The sequence below is a fragment of the Cydia fagiglandana genome, chromosome 2 (assembly GCF_963556715.1).
Source record: "Cydia fagiglandana chromosome 2, ilCydFagi1.1, whole genome shotgun sequence".
NCBI classification, from domain to species: domain Eukaryota; kingdom Metazoa; phylum Arthropoda; class Insecta; order Lepidoptera; family Tortricidae; genus Cydia; species Cydia fagiglandana.
In genome coordinates, this window is record NC_085933.1 from 10,184,115 (window position 1) to 10,198,474 (window position 14,360).

The window sequence follows — 14,360 nt, forward strand, 5'->3', positions numbered from 1 at the left end:
TAACATTCGAACGTTAAAAAAAATCAAGTAGGTTATGTGGCTATTGAATCTACAACTTTTATCCGTAATTAGCTGTAATTAATAAACAATCATAACCTATCATGTTTATAACCATTAAGAAAAAGCTCAACGTAATTGGGAAAAATACGCACCCATGGTAAACAACTTCATCTTTTTTCACTTCGTTTTTATGCACTTAATTGAGATCGAATAGTTATATTCTGGACTGGACATCATATTGCCTTTAATTAAAGTAAGTACTTAGGTATAATTTGCAGATAGATGTAATGTTCAGTTTCGTTTGTTTTTTTTTTCATTTTATGTGTGTTTGTCATCATTATTCAGTGAACAAATTAAAATGTAGTAACATATCTAAGAGCAGTAAGCATAAGAGCATAGAGCTGTGGTGGTAGCCGTTGCGCGAGGGAGTATTGTGCATGGGATGAGGCTGGGTGCGCCCGCGCGGGCAGGTTGCGCGCCCGCTGCCACGCCGCGCCCGACACCAGCGGCTCGTCGGGGAAACCGTTCAGCTCTAATCCTAAAGAAAACCAATAATTTATTGTGTAGTTACGATTATACAGGCTGTTTGGTACATCGTTTGCCAAATTAAAACGGCAGATAGGTTGAGTCATTTTCTATCTTCTTAGCCCTAGAAATTATTAAATTAGCGTAAAAAAAAATTTCACTTCTATGCCAGTTTTACGTAAATTTTAAATTGCATAGTAGTAAAAAAAACATGGTCAGTTTTGTTTGTCTAGGCATGAGTAGATAGCAAATGACTCAACCTATCTGCCGTTTTAATTTGGCAAACGATGTACCAACACCCTGTACAATGTAGAAAAATTAAACTTAGGATTGTAATGCATTTTTACATCTGTCGGGTTTACAGAATGGATTTTTAATAATACTGTCAACAAGCACAACTATTAGATTCCGCACCAATAAGTGAAAATGAGTTTGCGAAATATTACCTAGTTTATTAATAATGAATTAAATTAATTAATTAATAATTTCGGTGGTCGCTATTGCTCTTCCCCTTCACTTCAGCGGAGATTTAAAAAAACGACAGCTATATGTCGAATTTAATTAAAATAAGTTTCTTAGCTGCGAAAAAGTGTCACTCACGCGATAACATACCTACCTATCTAAATTATTAGGTTTTTAAACGTAGGTCTAAGTGTGGTACAATTACTCTTCTTATATGTATAAGAAAGGTTATAGGAAAGCTTTATAATTTTTAGTAACAAATGTATAGTATTTGTAAATAAGTATTAGTAGTTGTAGCATCATTTGCAAGTTTATCTTTTGCTTTTATTTAATCTATAGAGTCAAAGAAAGAGTTTCTAAAGAATGATGACGTGTGTGGCTTCAAAATAGCCAGTAAACTTTTTTTATTACAAGATTAAAAAGGTTTAATGTCGCACTTACTGTGTAAGCTGACTTGGCTCTCCATCTTCCCCAGCGCGTTCACCGACGCGCACACGTAAGTTCCAAAATCACTTGGTGCTAATGATTTTATAGTTAAATTCATCCATAGAGAATATTCGTTCACTATTGTTTCTGTTACACGGAATTTTGGGTTCTCAAGAAGCTTGTCGCTTACTAAGGCTGAAAAAAAAAGAATACCATCTTAGAGTCCATTTGGCTACGGTACTTTTTATTTTTTTAGTAGAACAGCTTCAATGATATAAGTTTGGAAACTTGTAGTCGATAGACCTTTTAACCGTCTGGTTAAATTAAAATGTTGCTAAGGATATTTTTCTGCGTTTGCTCTAGAGTCTAGATAAAGCTTTTAGGTCTCATTAACATGTACGAAGTTCCTAAAAGTTCTAACACAAAATAATTACATAATTAGTTTCAGTTTTAGTTAAGTAAGACCTATTTTTCACTACTGCTTTATAACATGGACAATTAGGTACATTTAACACATGATAAAATGACGTTTTATGATAATTGAATTTTAACAATAACTTATATCGCATATTTAAAAGTCAATACGTAATAGCAATCTGGTAAAATAATAATAATAATAATTTAGCCTATATACGTCCCACTGCTGGGCCCAGGCCTCCTCTCAAGCACGAGAGGGTTAGACGCTAGCCCAATGCGGATTGGGGACTTCACATACACCTTTGAATTTCTTCGCAGATGTATGCAGGTTTCCTCGCGATGTTTTCCTGAATCTGAATCTGGTAAAATATAAGTTTTTTATAAACTCATTTTTGATAGAAGCTTTTATCGCTGACTGTACTTTTTTTTCAACCAGGCAACAAGTACTTATCGAGACAATTCTATTTAACAGGTTGTGTGTTTTATCACAGAGTTCCTATGGTCACCTCCTTTCTCTATCATCAGATCAGCTCAATGGTACCATTATATTGCATTGTCATTAAATTTACATATATTATGTATGGGGTCATCCATTAATTACGTCACACGAATTTCTAGGTTTTTTGACCCCTCCCCCCTCCTTGTCACACTTGGTCACATTTGGCAAACCCCTCCCCTCTATTGTGACGTCACATTTTTTCTACGAAATCGCCAAATCGAATTAAGTAAGTACCTAAATATTATTAATATTTTATCAAAATATTTTTGACGATATAAATATTAGTAATTTTATAACCGAAAACTGCTTAGGAAAGAAAATTAAACGAATAAAAACGATTATCGTTTTAAAAACTTGTTATTTAAATGTACAGCGAATAAAATAATTTAAATAAATTTTCGGTTACTGATGAAGTTAAAGTGACGTCACAAAGTTTGGGTCTCCCCCCTCCCCCATGTCACAATATGTCACATTTTCTTGACCCCCTCCCTCCCCCTAAAAGTGTGATGTAATTAATGGATGACCCCTATGTATGCAACTTGTCAGCTTTATCGAAAACAAACATAGTTACCTAACGAATAAGCTTTTATTTAACTTGCAATGTATGTGGGTATGTACCTACATACCCACATACATTGCAAGTTAAATAAAAGCTTATTAATTATTATACTTACAATCTTCTCGATACCACGAGTTCATAGCTTTTGGGGATGCTTCAATGTTGCATTGTAAAGCCACATCGCTGCCCAGCGGCGCGCCGACCAGCTGATTGGTAACTTTAACTTGTGGTATGACTGTGGGGCAAAACAATCATCTTTAATAATTTATTTATTTATTAATAACTATATTTTGATATTTGATACGCTGCTCTAGATATGGCGTTAAACTACAAATAGGTACTTCATCCAGAGGACAACGTGTCATTGACCTACGTAGGTATTCTCTCGTGCAATTGCATAAATTAAACTGATTACAATGACATGATTGGCTGTTATGTATACCTAGGTGGCGAACGAAACAATGGGAGGATGGAAGCTAATATAATCACACTCAGCACCACAATACTAAAATAAAAGTTTTCACTTTAACGTAAAATAGTGGTTTCATAAACCAGTAAATTTAATTTCCCAGAAAATACAGAGTAACACTCGTAACTGTAAAAGTTTCACAATAGAAACCGATTTAGTAGCAAAATCCTGCTTCTACACGACTGGCGACGTTTAAATTAAAAATATAATATTGTTGTTGAAAAACTTAATATTGTAGTGGGTAGCGCGAGCGCTGTGTAATTAAATAAATCGGTGCAATAAATCATAATTGACCGTTCTGGCCTAGTGGGTAGTGCCTATGAAGCCGATGGTCTGGATTCGAATCCCGGTAAAAGCATTTATTTGTGTGATGAGCACAGATATTTGTGCCTACCTGAGTCATGGGTGTTTTCTATGTATTTTGTATTTTTATATGTGTTTCCTAACAGGCTAATTCGAACATACGTTCGAATTACATTGATACATTAGTACATTGATAATTAAAAGGAAATTGTGCATTTCGCTCGTACGTGTCCTCATATATATTGGCGCGGGCGAGAAGCACGATGATTCAATAACTTGATTCAAATATCATTCTGATGATGGCAGTGTAGGTACCTTCGATTTGGCTTGTAAGTATCTCACAACATTGACTTACAATGTACTTGGACGTGGTACCGCCGGCTGACGGTCGGGGGCACGCCGTTGCTCGCGATGCAGTAGTATGCGCCCATGTCGCTCCGTTGGACGTTCGACATGTCAAGGCTTTCGCCTTTGTGGACCTCCACCACTAAAACAAGAAAAATTATTCTTAATGGTCCTTGTAAAATTGTTATGGGTACTCTAATTGTAGATTCATAGAAGATCATTTTAATATTATACCTGGAGGGCTATTCTAATTTATTTGTTATTTTATTATTTTATATTCTAAGGCATCTTACGCGCATCAATAAGTGTGAACGACATGCATAATGACTAGACTCTGATTACATTACGCTCCAATCATTGTGAGCAATCGTTAAGGTCGTATCAAAACCATAAATTGTTAAATCAGAATCGACCGCCCTGGCGGCATAGCCAAGGTGACAATCGCTTGCGCTTCGCCATCGAATCGCTTTGTGTCTCTCTATCACTCTTCCTTATTAGTGTGACAGTGACAGTTGCGTTTCGTTTGCTACGTAGCGTTAGCGATTGGCATGTTGACTACGAGGCTTGGTATAGTCATTTAAAAAAGTAGTATAACCAATAAACAGTTTTTCACTCTTATAAATCTTATAATTTAGGCCATTCGATTTGACTGCGTTTTCTTCACATACGTGGTGTGTCTGACCATGGATCTAGGGCTTGATTTTACTAGCTCAACTGAGCTACTTTTACTAAGGGACCAACCCTAAAATCGGGGATTTTTTTTTGGATTTTCCATAGAAAACGTCGACATCTGATCAGCCAAAATGTATGAAAAAGTAAAAAAAAAATCGGGATTTCGGGGTTGGTGCCATAATAAAAGTAGCTTAGTTTAGCGAGTAGAATCGAGCTCTGGATTTAAAGCCCCATGGTCAGACACACCTTGTATACATTAACATTATATATTATAATGTTTTAACATTTCAAACTTTATTTAGTCGGAGGTATGTCTCATTTGAGCACAATCTCCATAGGTTAGCTAGCGCCTCATCAAGAGTTCCAGAGATCAGCTTGGTACCATTATACCAAATTATTGCCATCTAGCAATAAGTAATTTTCATGTTTCGATACGGCTATTAAAATCGACTAGCTAGATTTGATTACTTTTCTAGTTCGTTCGATAGTTATTTAAATTGGTTAGTTAGGTACAAGGAAGTTTATAAACTGTGTAAAAAAAATGTACTTGCGTATCTATCTCTTATCTCTGCGGTGAAGAGGCTCAAACTATTGAGCATATTATACAACGCTGCCTTCTGCACTCTTTTCTAGACCCCCAGAAGATCTGTATAAATTAACACCTGACGTAATCTCGTGGCTCGGGACCCTGAATGTGGATTTATAATTATTTTATTTAGCTACTTATTGTTTGATATATTGTTTAAGAATGTTTATGTATACGCCATACGATTGAATAAATACCCATTGCTAAGTTTCAAAACGTTTTTCGTGTATCTGAAAAAGTGCCACCTATTTTACACCAGAATACTTAATGTGGTAAAAGGGTTACGAACATTTCGAGGAACATTACAGGTGAATCCACTTAAAATGCTTTATTTTAAGATACAATGTAAAAGAGCATAAATACACAATCAGAACCATTTTGTTTTATCCTATGTTTATTTCGACGTTTTCTATAAAAATGGTTTATTTTCTGTTTCAGGTATAGGTGCATAAAAAATTAATAAACTAACTTATCTGTAAAATAAAACTCAATTAAAAAATAATATGTAATTAAAATTATAATTTATCTAAGAAATTGGGCCCCTTTTTGGCATGGTGCCGAGGATGCTGGCAGCATTTCCCCGCTGTATTACGATGCTAATACATTGTACGAGGAAGCTGCCAGCTCTTCGATCACCAGTGATGTCCACCAGTCTTTTTGATAGCTCTTTAAAACGTTGTAGAGCATTGGGACATTCAGCATTCTATAAAATAAATTCGATTTACTCGTATTTGCATTTTTTTTACTTTGTCCGAAACTTTGACTTGATCAAAACGGAAACGAGTGAAAATAAAATTATAAAAAGTTGAATGGCTACCGTAAAATAATTCTCCGGTGCGCTATTTAGGGGTTAAACAGCATGATAGTCGAGGAAGTTTGCGGTTAATTTATAGGTGGTTAGGTTTAATTTTTTTCAGAGAATTCGTAGCCGTTCGAGTGCGAAAAAAATATTCCGGCACTGCCAGCGTCGAGATGAAGCGTCGACGTGGAGTGCGGCATTTTCCGTTCCACGGAAATATCGTCCATTCTGAAATCGCTTTCGAGTATAAAATCTTTTATTATGCGAACACGGTTCATTTAACGCGGCATTAAGTGAATTTGTCGAACAACGTATTTTAAAAATGAACGGGTAAAAGAGCTGTAAAATACCTAAGACAAGTGAAGGGGAGAAATAATGAAGCAGGTCTATTCAAACCACATTTAACAATTTTAATGCGCGTGTAATATGTTACTTAACATATTACAAGCGCATTTAAAGACAATAACCGTGATGAATATTTTTATGGCTTATCGTATTCGTCCTAAGAGACTGTAGCGTTACCCTGGCAGCTGAGGGATACATCAGTGCTCAGTTTCATTGGTCGATAGTACCGCTATCGTGAAGTCTTCCGCCGCAAATTTCGCGCAACGCGCTGTAACGTAGTACATTTTTCTAAATTTGCAATAAATATTTTGGGTCGATTGATAATTAAAAGAAAAATACCTCTTCGTATTTCAACGTTTTTAACGGTGTCCAAAACAAACCTCATTGATTGCATTTCTATGCATAATCTGTTGCATTCAGATGCACCTCTCGATGCTTATCTGTTGTCGGGGTTGTCATATGACTAAAAATAATTAAAACTTGAGATATTTATGTTGTCACTCCAGGAAAACTTTGTATGAAGTAGGTAGGATTTATAGGATAAAAAAACAATTTCGATTTAAAACAAAACATAGAAATTACAGACTTACAAAGTGGCTCTGGAATGAAACAATATTAGATTAAATGGTAAAAATATATTTCTTAGGCTCAGGAGTGATATTGTCTAAATAATTCAGACAGAATTTTCGTGGGATTTGTGTCTTCAAGGGACTGCCACCCTACCTTTTGTTAATAGGGCTCTCAGGGACTCCATATTGGAGATCATTCGAGAATGATAGGCACATTTGATTTGGGAACCCCTCTGGGGACACTCGCTCGCAAGAGCCCAATTTGTGGGAAGACCACACTTTCGGCATGGTGGTCTGAAAGATGGAAACGGCTTGAGTCCTTCGGAAGCTCCACTGAGTGAGTAGAAATTAAATTTCGTGGTGATCAACTCCACAATGGCGCGAGACGTTGTGGGTTTGTTCTTAACCAGATTTTGGTTCTTTGCAGAGAGACTCCTGCTCGAGGGAAGGGAGCGCTCCGCCAGAAGGCTTAGCAGCTACCAGTGCGGTGAGCCAAATTTCCAATGGTTTCATCTCTTTTCTAGCGGCCATAAAAAGGCGTAGGCTAATATAACCTTTTCTCGGTTTTCAGGAGCCGGGATTTATCCATTTATTTATCCATTTATTTATTCATTCATTTATTTCATTCGTTGAGTAATTTATCTCAAAAGCTTCAAAATCCTAGAAGTCAATTTGGTTTTGGAGACCTCCTGGAGCGAGGAATTTAAGCACGCCATCTGCCTCGGCCACGTCATTTTGGTACCACGTGCGCGGCCCTGAGCTCTACGTCACCGCTCAGCATCAAGCTTCACCGGGGAAAGCAGCCTGTCACCCCGCTGCATCTGAGGAACGTTTAAATTCTGAGGTCGGTCCTTTCCATGATTTAATTTAGTAAGGCATCAGCGCCAGCTGCAAAGTTAGAGTAAATTTAGAATTTTGAGCAACCACTAAAGTAAGATAAAGACATTTGAAAATCCTGGTACATAGTTATTTAGTATTAAAATAAATTAGTTCTTAAATAAGTAGAATTCTGTGTGAAGCTTTATTCTGGACCTGTTAAGCGGCCCAGCTTTCCACTGAGCTAAGTTCTAAAATTAGGTGTCGTCAAATCAAGTTAAAGGTTCACACAGATTCGCAGGTTAGGATTAAATCACTAACTTACCACTGGCAAGATCTTAGGATTAATAAAGTTTCTATAATATAATTTGTGTTCGCTTTTTCATCTCCCAAATTAGGTTCCTCTAGCAAGCAATTTTAGACACCACATTTTTTACTGTTTTAATTTCATTGTTTTTGTGCTAACGTGCTATAGCTTTCTTTGAACAAGCCGGAGCCTTGCAATTTTATTTAACCCCTTTAAAATAGCACGTTTCACTGGCGCCCTGGGTATAAACTTGCTAAAGGAATCTTGTGAAATTTCATGTACCAGGAAAGTTGTGAAATATTTACTGTGTTACTCACCTTTTTGTTTAGTCTTGGTTGCTCTTTATTCATTAAATACTCTTTAGATATAGTAATTTGAAGATTTGATTGCAATCTTGCTGGTTTGCTGCAATTTATTTGATGTTTTTTGGAAGAGACAGTGACAAGCAATTTTTTGATTTTTGAGGTTATTGCAAACCGTAAAAATAACGTGGTTTTGTACTTTGCACCAAGTACATGCTAGGAAATTTCATTCATTTTAGATACTAAGATTTAATTTGGACATTTGTTTTAAATTTGTGTTGTGTTTAAGCGTAAAATTGAAATTTAAAAAGGTTTTTGTGCATTCTTTTGTAGTACGGACTTATTACAAAGTTATTCGAATTTGAGAAATAACAATTAATTTAGAGTATTTGCTTACATTTCCCTTAAATTTCTTTAGTGTCAACTCATTGTTACATATTTAAAGTAAACGGTATTGGATTTTGTTGGAAATATTACTTTCTTGGAAGTTTGTGGTATTGTTTGGAACCAATTTCATAGTAGCTTTCACTTTGCAAATTTAAAAAGAAAGTTGACGTTTGAAAGTGTACACCTGTCAGTTAGAAATTATTTTCGGTAGAAAAAATACTTTACTCATTAAGGATTACAGTTACATTATTTGTAGATTAAGGTTGGTTTAAAGAAAATAGTACACTATTTAATATTATTTAATCTTGTTAGAAAACAACATAGTGATACAGTCATACATAAAATACATATTGTTAATACCAGAATTTTCAATACAGTAGTTTATACACTAGTTAAAAATGGAGCGCAGCATTCAATTTCACAGTCTTTTGAAGGATGAGTTGATTTATGAGGTTCAAATTCGGTCGGAAACTCCTGCAACCACGGTTGACGCTTTGAGAAAGCAACTTAGGTCTCTTATTTTAGAAGCGCCTAGCGAGGACATAGTGGAGACTGAACTGTCAGCGGAGTCGGAGCTAGGCATTGTCTCGGAAAAAGTGATCGATTTGGTTTCCATTGTTGACAAATATTGTGAGACAAAGGAGAGGTATTCTTTAAGTCGCGTTAAAGCCCTCGGGTACCATATTTATCATCGTCTGGCCAGGGTTCAGCCGGAACGCAACCAGACATTGCTAGAATTGAAGATTAGTTTGCAATCCAAGCTTGAGAGTTTATTGGCGAAGATTGAGGGTCCAGGTTCAAGTCCAGCAGCACCCAGCGGCAGCGCAGAGGTTTCAAATCCAAATCCTTTGGTCTCCGGCAATAATTCTGAAATGTTAACAAGCGGTATTAGGGAAATGCAGGTTCAGTGCTCTAGTGATTTGAATATTTCAAAATGGCAGGTTAAATTTAATGGTTTGACAGACCCGCGCTCATTTTTGGAGCGTGTGGAGGAACTAAAAGAAGCAAATGGGGTTTCAGATGCCAAACTATTTAGGGCAGCACCACATTTATTTGTAGACTCGGCGTTGTTATGGTTTAGAGGTGTCAAGGGTTCGGTTTCAAGTTGGCAGGATTTAAAGTCACTTTTGTTGGATGAGTTTGTCCCTGGTGACTATGATTTTAGGCTGAGACAGGAAATTCAAGCTAGAACGCAGGGGGAAAACGAACCCATCCACTTGTATTTTGCGGTAATGTCTGGCATGTTTGCTAGATTAAAATCAGACTTACCGGAGGAGGCGAAACTGGACATCTTGTTGCACAACATTCGCCCACATTTTACTCAGCAGTTGGCATTGGTAGATATTAAGTCGGTCGCCGAACTGAAGGCTTATTGTCGCAAGGTTGAGTTTTCACAGCAAAGGGCGAAATTATTTGTAGAACCGCCCAAGGTCAGCGAGCATACACTTTGTCGTGATCATGTTTATAAAGGCTCCAGTGCCAAGCAACCTCAGGTGAATGCCATCGCTGCTAAACAAAGCTCAAGCTTAGCGACCAAGTCGGATAGTTCCTTTTCACAGCGAAAACAGCAACCAAGGTTTTCGGACGCGACGTTTTCGAAACCACATCGTGGAGTTTGTTACAAATGTGGTAAACCGGATCATAATTTTAAATTGTGTAAAGAAAAGCCTAAATTAAATTCGTATAGCTGTTTTGGCTGTGGCAAAGCAAACACAATCAGATCGGAATGTGAAATCTGTCAGAAGGGTAACGTTACAAAACCAATGCAACAACAGTCAAAAAACGCCTAAGGTTGAATCGTAGCAAGTGTCAATCGAATCGATTAAAGTTTAAATCGATTGAACAAAATAAAAATGCTAGTTCGATTGCTACGATTCTGTTTGCTCCAAATAAAGACGATATTAGACCATATTTAAAATTTAAAGCGAATGATTTTGAGATTTATGGATTGGCCGATAGCGGTTCAGCATTGTCAGTTTTAGGGAACAATGCACATTTGGATTTTGTCAAATTTGGTTTTACATTTCAGGAAGCGTACTCTAGTTCGTGTAGGGTCGCAAATGGAGTAAATTGCGAGTCGATTGGGTACATTTTCGTCCCGGTTACGTTTGAAAATACTACGAAAGTAATAAAGTTTGTAGTAATACCCTCGATCGTAAATTACGTTATTTTAGGGTATGATTTTTGGAAAGCTTTTGATTTATTGCCTGAATGTTTAAAAAATGCGGAACACATGACTCCACCGGAAAATTATTTTAGTTGTAACGGTTTAAGTGCAGAACAAGTACACACGATTCGGTCTTACGAGCATTTAACTGCGGCCGAGAGGGAACTCGCGGACACCGTCGTAGGGAAATTTAAAAACATTTCGTTCGAGGAGAAGGGGCTTGGCAGAACCAGCTTGACGGAGCATGTTATCGATACTGGTGATGCCACGCCCATCAAAACGAAACAGTACCCGTTATCGCCGGAAAAACGCGCTGCTTTAGCCTCCGAGTTAGACCGCATGTTAAAATTGGACGTAGTTACACCCTGTGAGAGTCCGTGGAATAACCCGGCTCTTTTAGTTAGAAAACCTAACGGTGATTGGCGATTTTGTTTAGATTGCAGGAAATTAAATGCGGTCACAAAGGGAGATTCGTATTCCATTCCGTATATACCCCAGATTTTGGATAGTTTGAAGGAAGCGAAATACCTAACCTCGATCGATTTAAGTTCCTCATTCTGGCAGATCCCGTTAGCTGAAACCTCACAGGAGAAGACAAGTTTTTGCGTGCCCGGTCGTGGAATGTTTAAGTTCAAGGTCATGCCTTTTGGTCTCTGCGGCGCATCGGCGCGTCAGCAGAGGCTGATGGACAGCCTTATTGATCACAATTTGACAGGTGACATCGAAACCGGTTTAGCTTTTTGTTACATCGATGACATCGTTATTTTCTCATCAGATTTTCAGACGCACTTGCTTTTGCTAAATCGTGTGTTGGCGAAGTTGGAAAAGGCGAATTTAACAATTAATTTTGAGAAGTCTAAGTTTTTCAGGCAGTCCATAAAATACCTCGGTTACGTCGTGGACGAGTTCGGGTTGCGTACTGATCCTGACAAGGTTTCTGCCGTTCTAAACTTCCCCACACCCACGAATGCGCGTGACGTAAGGGCATTCTTAGGAACGTGTTCCTGGTATCGACGGTTTATCCGAAATTTCGCATCGATAGCCGCTCCTTTGAATAAACTTACGTCACAGGGCAAGAAGGCGCCACCTTTCGAGTGGTCTGCGGAAGCAGAGGAAGCATGTAAGATTTTGAAGAACGCTCTAGTGACGGCACCCATTTTGGCGGTACCGGATTTTAAAAAAGAATTTTCAGTACATTGTGATGCGTCTTCATACGGAATCGGTGGAATGCTTTCCCAGACCATCCAGGGGGTTGAGCATCCGATCGCATACGTTAGCCGCGCCCTAAACAAAAGTGAGCGAAATTACAGCGCCACTGAAAGGGAGGCTCTTGCGGTCATATTTTCAGTGGAGAAATTTCAGGCATATCTAGGCTCACGTAAGTTTAAAGTGATCACGGATCACGCGTCACTCAAATGGTTCATGAATCTTGAAAACCCGTCAGGGAGGTTAGCTCGTTGGGGTTGCAGACTGTCTCAATTCGACTTTGAGATTGAGCACAGAAAGGGATCGCTTAACGTTGTGCCTGACGCACTATCAAGACTCATGCAAGTAGATGCAATTAACGTGACAAATGATGACGTTGAGCCAGATGAATGGTATGATAAGATCTTCAATGGTTGTAGATCTTTTCCCGCAAATTTTCCAAATTTTTGTTTAAAAGACGGGAAACTTTTTAGACTTTCAAAGTCAAAGTATAATTTGTTGCGAGAGTTCGATTGGAAGGAAGTGGTGAAGAAGTGTGATCGTAAGAGAGTTCTGCAGCAAAATCATTGCGAAGCAACTGCTGCGCATTTAGGTGTTTTTAAAACTCATCGCCGGTTGGCGTTGACCTACTTTTGGCCCGGTATGTATAAGGATGTAGTCGAGTTCGTAAAAGCGTGCGATGTCTGTGCAGCGTACAAGCACTCGCAGAAACCGACTGCAGGCCTCATGGGACAGCCAAGGGTATGTCGACGACCATGGTTGGTAGTTAGTATAGATCTCGTCGGTCCACTGCCGCGCTCTCGCGCAGGTTATACATTTTTATTTGTTGTTACATGTTGCTTTTCGAAACACACACTGCTATTTCCACTTCGCCGCGCTACTAGCGCTTTGGTGGCGAAGCATTTTGAAAACCATGTCATTTTGGAACATGGCGTGCCTGAAACCGTGATTGCAGACAATGGAACGCAATTCACGGGATCAGAGTTTAAGCAGTTATTGAAACGCTACAACGTACCTAACATTTTTTATGGCCCGCGCTATACTCCGCAGGTAAATTTAGTCGAGCGTTATAATAAGGTAGTGATGACCGCCGTAGCGTCTTACGTAAAGGACAATCACCGTACATGGGACGAAAAGCTGCACCAAATCAGGTTTGCGATAAACAGTGCAGTAAGTGAGACCACCGGGTATTCTCCTTTCTTTTTAGTGCACGCTAGGGAACCCGTCATTAACGGCTCGTTTTATAAAGATACTGATAAACAATACGATGTGGGTATGCCTAGAGAGGAGTATGCAGGCGAATTTGGTTGTATGAGAGACATTTTTGAGCAGGTTAGGGTACGTATGCTGCAAGCACATGAAACAAATGCCAAATATTACAATTTGAGACGCCGAGAGGCGAAGTTTTCAGTAGGGGACGTTGTCCACAAGCGTACTTATACGCAAAGTGACGCCTCTAAGTTTGTTATGTCAAAACTCGCACCTAAGTATGAACCGTGCAGAGTTAAAAAGGTTTTATCTCCTTTGGTTTATGAGCTTGAAAGGCTGGATGGTCACCCAATTGGGTCGTGGCATATTAAAGATTTTAAGTAGGAAATGGAAGTTAGGTTTTGAGGTGGAAGTTATCTCTGGACGCAGGACCCCGAGTCTCTTTAGGCTTGTCGTCTTGCCGCCAGAGTTGACAACCATTATCACCTACCTCTCATAACATAACAAAAACGGTTGAGATCGTTAGTAGTGTTAAATATTCGGTAAATATTTAATTCACGAATTTTGTTCGGAACGTGGCGAACAGTAAAACTGTTACGTTATTATTTTTGCATGGGCGATGAATGATTGAATATGTTAGTGCGTGATGATGTATGTGCGGTGCGATCGAAGCTGTGCTCAGTCTCAGAGCGATTTGGACTATAGGACTTAGTATGGTTTTAGAGTTTGGAAGAGTTATCCTTGGACGCACGATCCCTCGTCTTGTACCAGTCGTCGTGCCGCCAAGGACGACAAACCACTCACCTGCTAAGTACCTCTCAACCCCAATATCGGAGCTATCTTTAATATGACCAAATGGTAACGCATTGTTACGCTTTGTCCGGTACTTACCATACCCGACAAACATCGAAATAGTACTTTGTTTTTATAACTTAGCGTATTTTTTTTTAAATCACGTGTCGGTAGGCGTTAGATCTAACGATTTTTTTG

General features: G+C 38.4%; 1 protein-coding gene across 1 annotated transcript in view; it reads right to left on the reverse strand.

The window, feature by feature from the left end:
* Positions 1-221: 221 nt before the first annotated feature.
* LOC134675739 (lachesin-like) overlaps positions 222-14,360 on the reverse strand; it is an 84,554-nt gene continuing 70,415 nt past the window's right edge. Inside the window, exons 6-9 of the mRNA XM_063534052.1 lie at positions 4,016-4,147; positions 3,004-3,123; positions 1,429-1,608; positions 222-538 (exon numbers count right to left, since the gene is read on the reverse strand). Coding sequence (XP_063390122.1) covers positions 354-538; positions 1,429-1,608; positions 3,004-3,123; positions 4,016-4,147 — 617 coding nt within the window. The 3' untranslated portion in view covers positions 222-353. The remainder of the gene's footprint in view (positions 539-1,428; positions 1,609-3,003; positions 3,124-4,015; positions 4,148-14,360) is intronic.